Below are 12,449 nucleotides of genomic sequence, written 5' to 3'. Positions count from 1 at the left end.
CTTTTTTTATCAGAACAGAATGATGAACATGGAAAATAAATATGCAATGCATATAGAAGTTGAATGAATGAATGAATGAATGAATGAATGAATGAATGAATGAATGAATAAATAAATAAATAAATAATCCTCATTGTGACCCACAGCTATTATTCCAGAGTAAGTAAACTGAGGATTGTGTTTACAGCCTCACACTATTTCACCAGTTAAAAAAGGTAACATTCTCTGAAACAGAAAACATAATTCTGGCTACGGATAAGATTAACCAATTTCCAGTGTTTTTACTTGTTTCATTGTTTTAACATGAGACAAATAAAGCCCTGATGCGTCACACTGAGGAATCACTCCTGTCCTGTTTTCACTTCCATAATGGAATTGAGAGGCATCTGGTGTCAGAGGAAAATATGTAGCCATTATGATTAATAGTCATTGATAGTTACAGTTATCTTATTTTGACTAATTTTCTATTTCTGTTGTCTTTGTACTGGCAAGTTATTGGTACATAATAAACAATGGGGGGGGAGAGAATTGTTGGGGGGGGGTTGGCAAGCAAAAACAAGGCAGAAAGAAATCAAAGGCCAGCAATTTAACTAGGCTTTCCCCCAATCTTATACTACCATTAATCTTCAGCTTCACAACTTCCCAAGAGGGTATTTTTACCTCCCCAATTTGCACTGACTGCGAAGCAAGACTGTCCCTGGGATGGGAGAAGATAGTTCTGCCAAGAATTCTCTTGGGTCAGCCAGTAGAAACTGAAGGCTAAGTGACCGTGGGTACAGTTCAAACAAAGTTAGCCACTTCTGGGCCCTGTTAATTCAAAGAAAGGTGTATTTCAACTCTCAGGAAGCCTCTGTACCTGGTGGGACTGTTTTTCATGCTTATCCAATATCAATTTGCTATTTTCAGTCTGTTCATATCAGAGTGGATAAAAAACCATTTATTCCTTTAAAAAAATCTATTTAAATCACTTTTTAAATTGTTTATTTTAACACAGTGGTTATAATAATACAGTATAATCTTGACTCTATGACTTTGTCACAGCATTCATATCCATAACAAATGCTGTATTATCTGCTCATACTTGTTTCTGGGCCCAATCATAAAACATTTTCCAGCTTTCTTTAACATATCCTCCCTAATGCCTCCAGAGGCTATCTATTTCTGCAATGTCCAGTAATTTTTAAAATCCACTCCACAACCTTAGGATTTTCCCGATTTTTCCACTTAGGGGCCCAAGTCAACCTTGCAGATGTAAATACAGTACGTGTATTGGCATGTATTTAATGTTTTAAAATCGTGATTTAAATTGATTTGATTTAAATCAGATCCACTCTGCTCCATATGCGTGCGTATAAGCGGAAATAGTCCTGATACAAAAGCTCGTGTCAAGTGGTTGTCCTTGTTCTACTGCCCTTAGCTGCTATCTGCCGAATAACGTAACAAACAGAATAAATCACCCTAAAATCGGCCTTTCTAGGATGCTATTAAATAAAACAGTCTTCCGCACAAGTCTGTGTCCGTCAGAGGCTTCCAGCTGGCCCGACAGCAACGAGGCCACCATCCAACAGCAGAGGAACGAGAACACCGGGAAGGGGCGAGGAAGCGGGAGCGCGCCTTGGGACGCGGCCGGGGCGGGATCCGGCAGCCCAGGGGAGGGAAACCGCGGCGCCTCCGAGGGGAGCCCGGCCTCGACCCGGTTCCTCCGCCGACCGCCCCCCGCCGCCCCCCTAGCAACCGATCAGGCTCTGGCAGTCGGGCGCCGTGGCCCGTCGGACGAGCGGACGGCCTCGCCTCGGGGCGGACCCCCTTCCCGCTTCGGCGCCAGCCTGGTCCACGTTCGCGTCGGAGCCTCGCCGCTCTTGCTCGGGCAACGCGGGAGGGGGGACGGCGGCGGCGGCGGCAGGAGGCTCGGGGCCGTCGCTGGGGGCCGGGGGGTCCGGCTCCGGGAGGGCGAGGCGCAAGGCCCCGGCGGCTCGCAGCGCTCGCACGCACTGGCCGTGGCCGCGGCTGGCGGCCAGCTGGTGGGCGGTGCGCCCGGCGCGGTCGGCGCGCTCCAGGCGCAGCTGCCCGAGCCGGCGGAAGGCGCGCAGCAGCCACTCGACGACGCCCGCGCGGCCCTCCCAGGCGGCGTACATGAGCGGGCTCCAGCCTCGCGCGTCTACCGCGTCCGGGTCGGCGCCGAACTGGACCAGCAGCTGGGTCACCTCCAGGTAGCCGCGCTCGCAGGCCAAGCTGAGGGCGCTGCGCCCGGCGTCGTCGCGCAGGTTGGGCGCCGCGCCGCGCTCCAGCAGCAGCCGCGCGAAGGCCACGCGCCAGGCCGGGTCCCTGAGCAGCACGGCGAACATGAGCGGCGTGCGGCCCCGCTCGGCCCGGCAGTCCACGATGGCCCGGTCCACGGCGTCCAGCACGAAGCGCGCCAGGTGGAGGCGGCCCGCGTGCATGGCCTCCAGGAAGGTCCGCGTGGACGCGCCCGGGCCCAGGTCCCGCGGCTTCAGCATGGCCCGCTGTTGCTCCAGGGCTCCCCGCGGTTCGGCGCCCGGTGGCGACTCGAGGCGGCGACTCCCCAAAGCCGCTTTATCACTTCGCCTCGAGTCTCCATGGTGATGGATCTCAACCGAGAGCGTGGCGGCGGGGGGTGGGTCGGTCGGTGGGGGGGGGGGAGAGAAAGCGAGAGCGGGAGGGAGTCTCGCCTCCCGTTGTAGATGCTGAGGTGGCAGGCTGGGCGAAGAAGGGTCATCTTCACGACCCCTAAACCCGGGAGGTCTCAGGCCATGCAGGACATCGCTGGACCTGGAATGAACAAGACCGGCCACCGCGATACATGACCCCAGAGGTGGCAGAGTGTGAATTTGGGTGGTGGCTCATGATGTCCTTTGGGCTGTGATTTTTTTTGGAGGTGGGGGAGGCATCTTTGATCAGACATTTGGCTTTAGGACTAGTAAGGAACTGTGAATTGTAGGCTGGGGGAGAGAACAGAGTTCCCGAGTTCCTAACTTGGTTCCCTCCAGACGCATCAGATGATCAGGAAGACCTGGACTTCCTGCGGTGATAGGAAAATTTTCGATACTTAAGAGCTCATGATGGCTGTCTTCCTGTTCCCCAGTAATAATACCTGGTGGTGTGTATTTATTCTCTCCTTTAGGAGAGGATCAGGTAGCTTATTCTGTGCAACACATTCAGTTTCTGTAGCTTTAAAACTTGTGACTGTTCTCCCCCCCCCCCCCAATTATTATATGGTGACAATAGCAGTGCAGCGGTGTGCTCCCTCCGAAACTTCGTGCTTGTCTGTAATTGTGCTGGCTGGCTGGCTGCATTACACCTCCTCCTTCCACACCTGACAGGGACTCCTGAGTATCCCATAATTCCTCAGAGTTTAGGAGGATCCTAGCAATGTCTTGTATGTGTGAATAAAACCATTGCAGATGTTCTTTTTCCTGACTCGGTTTGAGTGGAACACATTCAGACATTCATTTGTTGTGAATAAAGTGATTGAACTGAGAAATAATGCATTCCTGTGGGGACCAGCCCCACATACCATTCATTCTTTTGGGAGCTGACAGCAACCCTTTCTCTTCCGAACTTTAGCATGCACACACAATGAAGGGGGTGATGGGTAACATTTAGCCTGAGCTGTACAGCCCACTGATCTGCACCAACTTCAGATGAGGCCTGGATTATTCACAGAATGAGCATGATTCAGAATGAGGCCTGGATTGAAGCAAGCTGGCCAGACTCAATTCTAGGAGGAGTCATGGCTAATTTAAAAACAGTTCAAATGTGTTGCAACTATTGCCTCTGTTGCCCAGTCCACTAGGAAGAGGATGACGATAAGTCTGCTAGTGCCTACTAGTCATCATAATGACTATATGGTACTTTCAGTGACTAGATGTTGCTTCCAATTTTGGAGCCGATATATCTTTGAATACTAGTTGCCAGAATCTCTGAATAGAAATGGGTTATGGTACACAGGTCCTTCCAGTGGGGCTTTCCATGAGCATCCAAGTTGGCCACTGGGAGAACAGAATGCTGGGCCAGGTTATTAGCTCTTATCCTGATGATCCAGCCTGGCTTTTCTTAATTTTTTTTGTGATGTCTCACTGCAGCAGAGCACACTGATGGGGCCATGTGATTCCCATTGGCACATGCTTAGCGCCATGAACTTGCAGCACTTTACTACCAACAGGTGTGAGTAGGGCTTTTATGATCATGTGCTAATGGTATCTAAAAATAATGGGCACTATCATGTCACTTCCTGATTACCTTTGTGTGTCCATTTTTGGAGTGCTGTGAGTCCACTCTGGGTTTTTGTCTGCACTCTATAATAGATGGTACTGAACCTATTTTGGGGACAGATCTCAGCAGCTTGGATAGGTCCTATAAAGTGTGGACTGAATCCTGAATCAATAGCATCCTCGAATTCAGAGTCACCAGCCATCACTGCTGTTTATTGATGGGAACAGTAATGAATGTGGCAGGCTGTTTTCTGGTGGCAGTAGTCATTTGCTGGCAGATTGATATGACTCAGACCAATATGCTGGAGAGTTCAGCCTTTTAAAAAGAGTTCTAGGCTCTCGGTTATTAGGTGCTGAGAGTGCCATTCCACATCGATTTCAGTGGTACTCTTGAGTATCTTTATGATTGACATTTGGTTGATTGACAGCTCAGTGTCTCAGTGCTTTAAATTCTGTCATCACTGTGATGATAGTTCTGAAAATATCTGCTCCTGGCTTTTTACCGACATTCATAAAGCTCTAAGAAAATGTGTTGTGGAAATAATCAGAATGTAATAATCATCCAGGAAATCAAGCATTGCCAGGGGTCTCTGAGCTGCTGTCAGCTTTTTGGGTTGCTGTTTTCCAGTCAGTCTACTAGAAATCTTTCTTTCTGTATGCAAACATGGAGAGAGAAAAGCTGATTTTAAAAAGCTGAACTTCCAGATTTTTTCTGCATGTATTGATCTGATATGTTTGAACATTCAAATCCAAGGGATTATGAACATGCAATGCAAGTCGTGATTTTCACACTTTTGGAGGTTAAATGATGGGCTAGGTGTTGTTGGTTGTTTTGTTTTAATTCCATAAATTCCCTAATTAAGCGGACAAACATTTATTTAAATATTTTGGACTTTTGCATAGAAAATTATCTGGTCTTGCATTATTGCAACACGTACAGAAACTTCTTATAGAGATGTTCATGAAACTGATACATGTTAATCGGCAGCAACACCAAAATTAAAGAGGGAGAGGTATCAGTTCATCATATGATTACTCTCTAGGAATACAGAAATAGGTGTTTACACAGTTGTATAGGTAGATATTGATAGGTGGGGGGCAGTTTTCCTGAATTTTCCACAAGCTGCCCTGAACCTCTGACATGGCTAACTTAAATGTCAGTTAACCTTAAATTGCAGTAAATATCCCCGCACAGGTGGAAATAACGAGGGTCCAGCCCCATGGGGCTGGACTGTCCACTCACAATTTTGCTGCTGTCACTGGCTCCGCAGAGGCTTCCTATTGCATCATTCTCCACAATGGATTAGCCACTCTCTGACCTAACAGAGAGTCTTGCCATCCTACCTCCTGCCAGGACTGGGTAATTGATTGCAGACAGTGGTGCAATAGGAAGCCTTCGCGGAGCTGGCGGCAGCGGTGTAATTGTGAATGGACAGTCCGGCCCCTTGGGGCTGGACCCTCGTTATCTCCACCTGTGTGGGGATATTCGTATACAAATACCCCCATATCTAGTTGTAACTCTTAACATCTAATAAAGTTCAGTTCCTTCTCAGGTATAATGCAGCCTGTCCCAAACCTGTCTCAAGCCCGTCTGCTTAATTCATGCACCAGTAGGTTCCCTGTTAGGGAGAGAGAAACCAGGCTCTCTCTCTTGTTTACCTTTGTTTATTGCCTTTCCCAGACCTAGGGAAAGGGACAGACCCCATGACAGAAATCTTCCCATTGATTGGCTAAGCAGAGGTTTTCTTCATCTTGAATGGATGAAGGAGATATAGGTGGGAGCTCCTAATTCGACATGATACACCGCCCCTGGCTTTTCACGAGGCTGGCTGGGAAGAAGCTTTACTGACTTTTTGAGAAAATGTGGAAACTTGTTTTCGTGTGAAAGAGATGCCTGGTAATAATTCCTGGTGCACTTTTCAGAAAGCCCTTGCCCTGCTCAACACTGGTGAGCAACATTCAGAGCTGTGGCCCTCCCAACACTGAGATGATTGTTCTTCTAGCTGTGGTTGTTATTGCATGTCCCATTCTGGTGAAGTTAGCTTCCCTCTGGTGACTTTCCATGTGGCCCAGGAGTCCCCAGATACCAGTAGCAAAGGAACAATTAACAGCCTGTCTTTAATTTCAGAGCAGCTAATACCCAGTGGTGCTGCTGATTATTTGTTCAAGTGGAAAAAGTGTACTTTTAGAAACGACTGCTACAGGCTTTTGAGCAACAGGTTGTAGGCCTGGTGCCAGAGGAAAATGGTCAAAGCAAAAGGATTGGCCAATCTGGAAAATTATGTGAATGCATCTCTTTTGTTGGAAGTGGGATAATTTGAAGGAAATTCCTGCCCAACTACTTCAGAGGGAGTGTGAAAGGAAGGCAGAACAGTAATGCAAGGAGGGCAACTTCCAGAAGGTCGGGAGCACATGCTCTGGTATCCCTCCCCAAAGTTTTCCTTTTTTCTTCTTCTTCTTCTGAATTTTTTGTTGAAAACGGAAAAAAGCTCACTTGCACCTTCTAGTGACTGTAGGAAAAATTTCACATTTTTGTCTGCTTCTAAACTGCTCTCAGTTACTGCTATGATTGAAAAATCCTCCCTCTCCAGCCTAAAACATCTGAGAGGGCCCAAAACATGGCAGAATTGTCCCTAATATCCTCAGAGAAAAAAAAAACCCTTTAAAATAAAACTTAAATGGGGGTGTCTAAGGGCTGTCATGTGGCCTGTGAGCTCCACTCACCTCTGCAGCAGTGCAATACTAACAAAACATTCAATATTAGAGGTACCGCCGAGTATTTTCTTGACCATTTTGAAGTGTGTGTGTATGGCGGGTTAGGCTTCAGGCAAGGCAGTAAAGATAAGAATGCAAACTGAGGATTGGGATGGCAGAAAAACAAGATACAAATAAAGAACAGTAAAATAAATTGTGACCACTACATACCCTACTTATATCGTACAAGTAGCCAGAGAGGCATATAAGCCAGTACTAGCTGAAATCAGCAAAAATGACTAAGGTGACACGGTCATAATTTGGGCACATCATGACAACCCGAGACTCAGTGGAAAAGACAGTGGTGCTAGGAAAAGTGGATAGCAGTTGGGGTGTGTGTGGGGAGGAAGACTGAGCATGGGGTGGCTTGACTCAGTGAAGGAAGCTTGAGTCGGAAGGCCTCAGCAGGACTATTCATGACATGCCCCTTTGGAGGCAAATGGCATAACTTGCAGTGGCTTCTTGCTGGCAGTTAACACATCCCAGCTTGGATTTCCAGGTATGTGCCTGCCTGCTAGCTTGGTGCACACCCAAAAATCCAAGCAGAGATTTGCTACATAACTTTTTTTACATGGCTTTTAGCCATAGGGCCCTCATAAGTCATAAGATTTGGTGACCCTGTGAGGCTGGGAGTACCTCCAAAGGCACTCCGCAGAGTGTGCTGTCCATCTCTTCCAGCGAAAAGTCCAAGGAAGACCTATCAACCATTGTGGGAGAGTTACAGGAGTTACATTTAAAGGTAGAAACATAGGAGGGAGCTGTTTCGGCGGGAGAAAGGAGGAATATAAAAGGGGAGAAGGAGGTAGAGGGGGAGGCTTGTTGGGCATAAGAGGAGAGAGTGGAAAATAAGGAGGATTTAGTGGAAATAGTACAGGAAGAGCCTTGGACAGGGGAATGGGTGGAATTCAAGGTGCCAAGAGAATATGCAGAAAGGGAATGGAAAAGACAGAAAACCACCTTACTGGGGGGAGACAGAAGAGAGAAAAAGACGAAAGGAATATAAGGCTTGGCAACAGAGGGAGGCTCAGAGAACAGAACAGCAAAGGTGCTCAGAGACTCCTGGGAGACCCTATGGGACCAATCCTTTCCGAAGAAGGAGTGGGAGCCACGGGTGGGATGGGTTTTCTGTCCACCACAGTGATGTTGACTGACCAAGCGCTTGATGGATCAGGCCTGACGCTCAAGTGGGGTTGTAGGGTGATAAGTTCTTCTCCCTTGTCTTTAAAAGGGGAGTTGGTGCAGTTTGAGAATGGGAAGAGTGATGATTTGTTGTTGAAACCAGAGACTGAAAGTGTTGATATAAATGAAGCAGAATAATTGTTAGTTAATAAACCAGTTTTATTAGAAGATTTTGGCATACAAGACTCTTCTTTAAGGCGAAAGGCATCTGAGGAAGGGACATTGCACAGGATCACAGACCCGTAACAAGAAAACAGTAATATCTAGCACTCATTCACACAAACATCTGTATTTTTAAAATAGAAATTTGTTTTGATGTTTGAGAATAAATAAAAGTATACAGGCAATTCTAGTACTGTATTGATAAACTGAGTTTGCTACAAACGGAGTCTTTTTCCAGGCATCTCTGCAGTTACTCCTGGGTAACATGACAAAAACATGTTTCTGCTGCCTGGCCATTTTTATGGGTTTCCCCTTTCCCCAGCCTGTGTAAAGACAGTTCCCTCGGTGTTTGGAATCTGTATCAGATTTCTAAGGCTGAAGATGGAATCTACATTCTTGGATCATTGGTGAGGTGGCATGAGGAATGTCCAAATAATTCTCCAAACCTGGAAACATTTTCATTTTTCATAGTTGAAAATTTGGGGAGTCATATTTCTTGGATGGCAGCATACCACATTATTAGTCTGTTTCAGAACTGTATCTTTGTTAAATATCTTGTTAATCTTCCTGAGCAGAATCTTCTTGGCAAGTGCAAAATAACCTGGATAATGAGATTGGAATTTCCCAACATTCAGGGAGAGTGGAACGGCAGTAAGAGAAGGCCCATTAAATTCCACGGAGGTGCAATGCCTAAAACAGAATGAGACTCATTTTTTAAAAAAAGTTATCATTAAAATGCGAGCCCAGTGGAACATCACAGTCTGCTGTCCTGAACATCTGTAGATTTGTCTCCGTCTCCTTCTGTGGCATTCTCAGTTTCATGCCTTACATTCTTGGGTGCCAGGTTTTGTTCTTGTGGGTGTTCGTGCGGTGCCTGGTCTCCATCAGCAGCAGCATTTAAGACCTCTTCCTTTGCACTATCAGCTTCCAGAGGGAAGCGGACTTTCGCACAGTTTTTCACCAAATCTTGCACTTCAGCAGCGAGAGCTTTCAACTTCTCTTCATATTCTGCAAATGCTTCCTGCTGGAGCTGCAGAAAGAGACATAGCAAGTTGACACCCAAGGAATGCATCTTTGTGGGATGCTCAGAATAAGCAGTTTTGGGGGAATATGTAGGACTAGCCACACCTGACAGTTTTTTTAAAAAACAAAAACAAATTCAGTCTTAAGTGCAGGAAGGTGGGTGAGCCTCATCAGAACCACAACATGTGATTAGGGGAGAGGCAACCTTTAACTTCTCAGCAATAATCTTGATTGAAAAGAGGGGGGGGACACCCTACCTTCCTGCTGCAATTAGCAGTAGGAAAAAATCCACCACCCTTGCCACTGGGCAGTTCCCCCACAACTAACTGCACTGGGAGAGAATTTTGTTAGGCTTATAGCAAGGGATGGAAGGATTAAACCTACTCTTTCCATGCTTTATGGGGTGTGATATAAATTGTCTCCTCTGCATAAGAATACATTTTTTAAAATGCCAGGCGTGGCTGCAAGACACGCAATGAATATAACACGTAGTTATATATCTTAATGTCATAAACTGATCTGAAACTGAGGAAAAAAAGGCTAGAATTTTAAAGTGCCAAACCTGACCAGAAGTTAGTAGTTCTGCTGAACCTAATTTCTTGCTCAAGAAACAAATGCCCCTTTGCAAGGAGGGGAATGGGTGTGCCAGTTCTCCCACACAAGGGGCACCTACCTCTTTTCTCCCTCTGTGGCTAATGAAAGCTTTAGGATGGAGGAGGGGTATTATTTGTATAATGGAACCCTAGGTGGCAAAGGGTTGATTTGCTTTTATCACAGCCCCAATCCACACTGTACTGTGTTCCTCAGCACTTTGGGGACAAGTTTTGTTGCCCTCGGATTAACTCGAATCACTTCTCCAATTCTGCCTTTGCTTTTTCCTGGTGGCACAAAACAAGCAGGATGACCTGACTGGTGTCAAAGCACACATAAAGAAAAATGCATATTACTATATAGTTAATAACAGGATTTCTGCCCTGAACATTTGTTGAACTTTTCTTGCATCCGCAATATCAGCACTGCATCTTGCTGTCTTCACAGTGCGAGGCTGAAAGTAGGATCAACACAGCCAAAGCAGGAGGGGAAAAAAATACTTTCTGGTTTTTTTGGGTTTTTTTGCACCACTGTCACCAATCATTGGTGCGTTTTTTTTGCTCCGATTTTGCTCCGGTGCAGGAGCTGCTTGTGTGGGTTCTAGTTCTGCATTGTTCTCTGCTGATCTGCCTACTTTATGGGTGTATGTCATTTGATAAAGATTCCTTATGGGTGTTTTTTTGATGGTCAGTCTCCATCCCAAAAACCAGAACAACAAGAGACAACCCCAATGCATTGACAAGCTCAGAGGTAAGTACTTCAGCAGTCAAACTTACAAATTGAGTTGGACCAATCACCAGTGGGCAGAATCATGTGCTGTGACAAGCAGATGTCTTTCCCAGCTAGAGGAAGCACCCCTTCTCAAAACATTCTACATGCACCGCCTAGTTTGACTCTTAAAATACAGGGAAGTTATGAATGTGATGTGTGTGGTGTGGATTCTGCTTATCCACAGAGTACTACCTTGGGGCTTAGGGTTAGACTGAATAATCTTTTAGTCCATTATAGCATTTTGATAGTCATCTTGCATTATGAGCCACTATATAAACATGAAGGCATTGGGTGTGAATTTGTCATAAGATACTGTGTTTCTCCAAAAATAAGACAGGGTCGTATATTTTTGCTCCAAAAATGCATTAGGGCTAAATTTCCAGGGTTTGTTTTATTTTTTCTTCATGTACAACCATCTACATTTATTCAAATACAGTCATATCATCTTCTGGTTGCTGCACAATGGTGGAGGGTGGGGTTTCACTTAACTGGGGCTTTATTTTTGGAGTAGGGCTTATATTACAAGCATCCTGAAAAATCATACTAGGGCTGCAAAACTTTTAAGATACCAAGATTTATTTTAAAAGGATGGTGAATTAAGGTCTAAAGAAGAGCTAGAGTCACACAATATCTATATAGACTGGTGGTCCAGAGCACAGCTGGAATCTAGATATACAAAAGACGTAATAGAAGGTTTCTACTCAGAACAAACGATGTTTGATAAGCTTTTATTAGGTTCAAAAGATAAAATAGTTAAGAAAATGTATAACTATCTGTTTGAAATTAAAATGCAAGATGAAATGGTTAAAGAATGTATGATTAAGTGGGCACAAAACATAGGGCATAATATTGATATTGATCAATGGTTGAAAATATGGCAAAATAATATAAAGCTTACAAGATCGGTAAATTTTAAAGAGAATATATACAAGATGTTCTACAGGTGGCATATGACCCCAGAGAAATTGTCGAAGATGTACACAGATGTATCGAATATGTGCTGGAAATGTGAAGCACATGTGGGAAGCTATTATCATATGTGGTGGTCATGTAGAGTAGCGAAACAGTATTGGAAAAGAGTACATGCTGTGTTGCAACAAATATTTCTTTGTAAGGTGCCATTAACCTCAGAACTGTTCTTATTGAGTATGATACCTGACAACATAGATAAGTCAAAAGAACATATAGTTATATATATGGTCACTGCAGCAAGAATCCTCTATGCCAAAAATGGGAAAAGTCCAACGATACCAAAACAAGAAGATCTTATTGAGAAGATACGGGAAATAGCGGAAATGGACATTTTATCAGAAGTAATGAAGGACTGTCCTTTACAAAAGGCAACAGAAAGATGGGACTTATTCTACAAGTGGACTGAATCAGCAGGCAACGAATGAATAGCATATATTGAAATAAGAACTTAAACCTAGAAGGCAGAAAAGAGTAAATAGAGTAACTTGGAATCTTGATATGGCAATAGGTATAGAATGGATGTTAGTATGTGATTGTTTCTCCTTTTCCCCATTAACCTCAACTCCCCTTTTCCTTTCTGTCACCCCTCTTGTTAAAAAATAAAAATAAAATAAAAAAATCATACTAGGGCTTATTTTCAGGGAAACAGGGTACCTCATTTTCTTTTTCTTTGATCTTTTCCAGAGAGGCTGTCTGTTTTGCTTCCAGTAGTTGCTGATACCTGGTCTGCTTTTCATTCATCTTGAAGGGGAGAAATGAGATGTA

At 44.9% G+C, this 12,449-nt stretch overlaps 2 protein-coding genes across 3 annotated transcripts in view; both read right to left on the bottom strand.

The window, feature by feature from the left end:
* Positions 1 to 1,580: 1,580 nt before the first annotated feature.
* On the bottom strand, positions 1,581 to 2,586 carry ANKRD63 (ankyrin repeat domain 63). Its single transcript, XM_078391648.1, has one exon. The coding sequence runs from the start codon at positions 2,496 to 2,498 to the stop codon at positions 1,728 to 1,730; it is 771 nt and encodes a 256-aa protein (XP_078247774.1). The 5' UTR covers positions 2,499 to 2,586; the 3' UTR covers positions 1,581 to 1,727.
* Positions 2,587 to 8,303: 5,717 nt separating this feature from the next.
* PLCB2 (phospholipase C beta 2) overlaps positions 8,304 to 12,449 on the bottom strand; it is an 82,509-nt gene continuing 78,363 nt past the window's right edge. The window contains exons 31-32 of one of the 2 annotated variants that reach the window (XM_020795775.3): positions 12,339 to 12,425; positions 8,304 to 9,357 (exon numbers count right to left, since the gene is read on the bottom strand). In XM_020795775.3, the coding sequence (XP_020651434.3) occupies positions 9,082 to 9,357; positions 12,339 to 12,425 (363 nt within the window). In that variant the 3' untranslated portion in view covers positions 8,304 to 9,081. Of the gene's footprint in view, positions 9,358 to 11,270; positions 11,379 to 12,338; positions 12,426 to 12,449 lie in introns of those variants that run through there. The other variant, XM_072986278.2, reaches the window with a different exon arrangement.

Source organism: Pogona vitticeps, chromosome 1, assembly GCF_051106095.1.
Source record: "Pogona vitticeps strain Pit_001003342236 chromosome 1, PviZW2.1, whole genome shotgun sequence".
NCBI classification, from domain to species: Eukaryota; Metazoa; Chordata; class Lepidosauria; order Squamata; family Agamidae; genus Pogona; species Pogona vitticeps.
The sequence above is the reverse complement of the archived record's forward strand: the minus strand, read 5'-3'. Positions and strand labels throughout refer to the sequence as shown.

What these genes read in the sequence shown, in the direction of transcription:
- ANKRD63 (XM_078391648.1), bottom strand. Translation starts at nt 2,498, where the DNA reads ATGCTGAAGCCGCGGGACCTGGGCCCGGGCGCGTCCACGCGGACCTTC.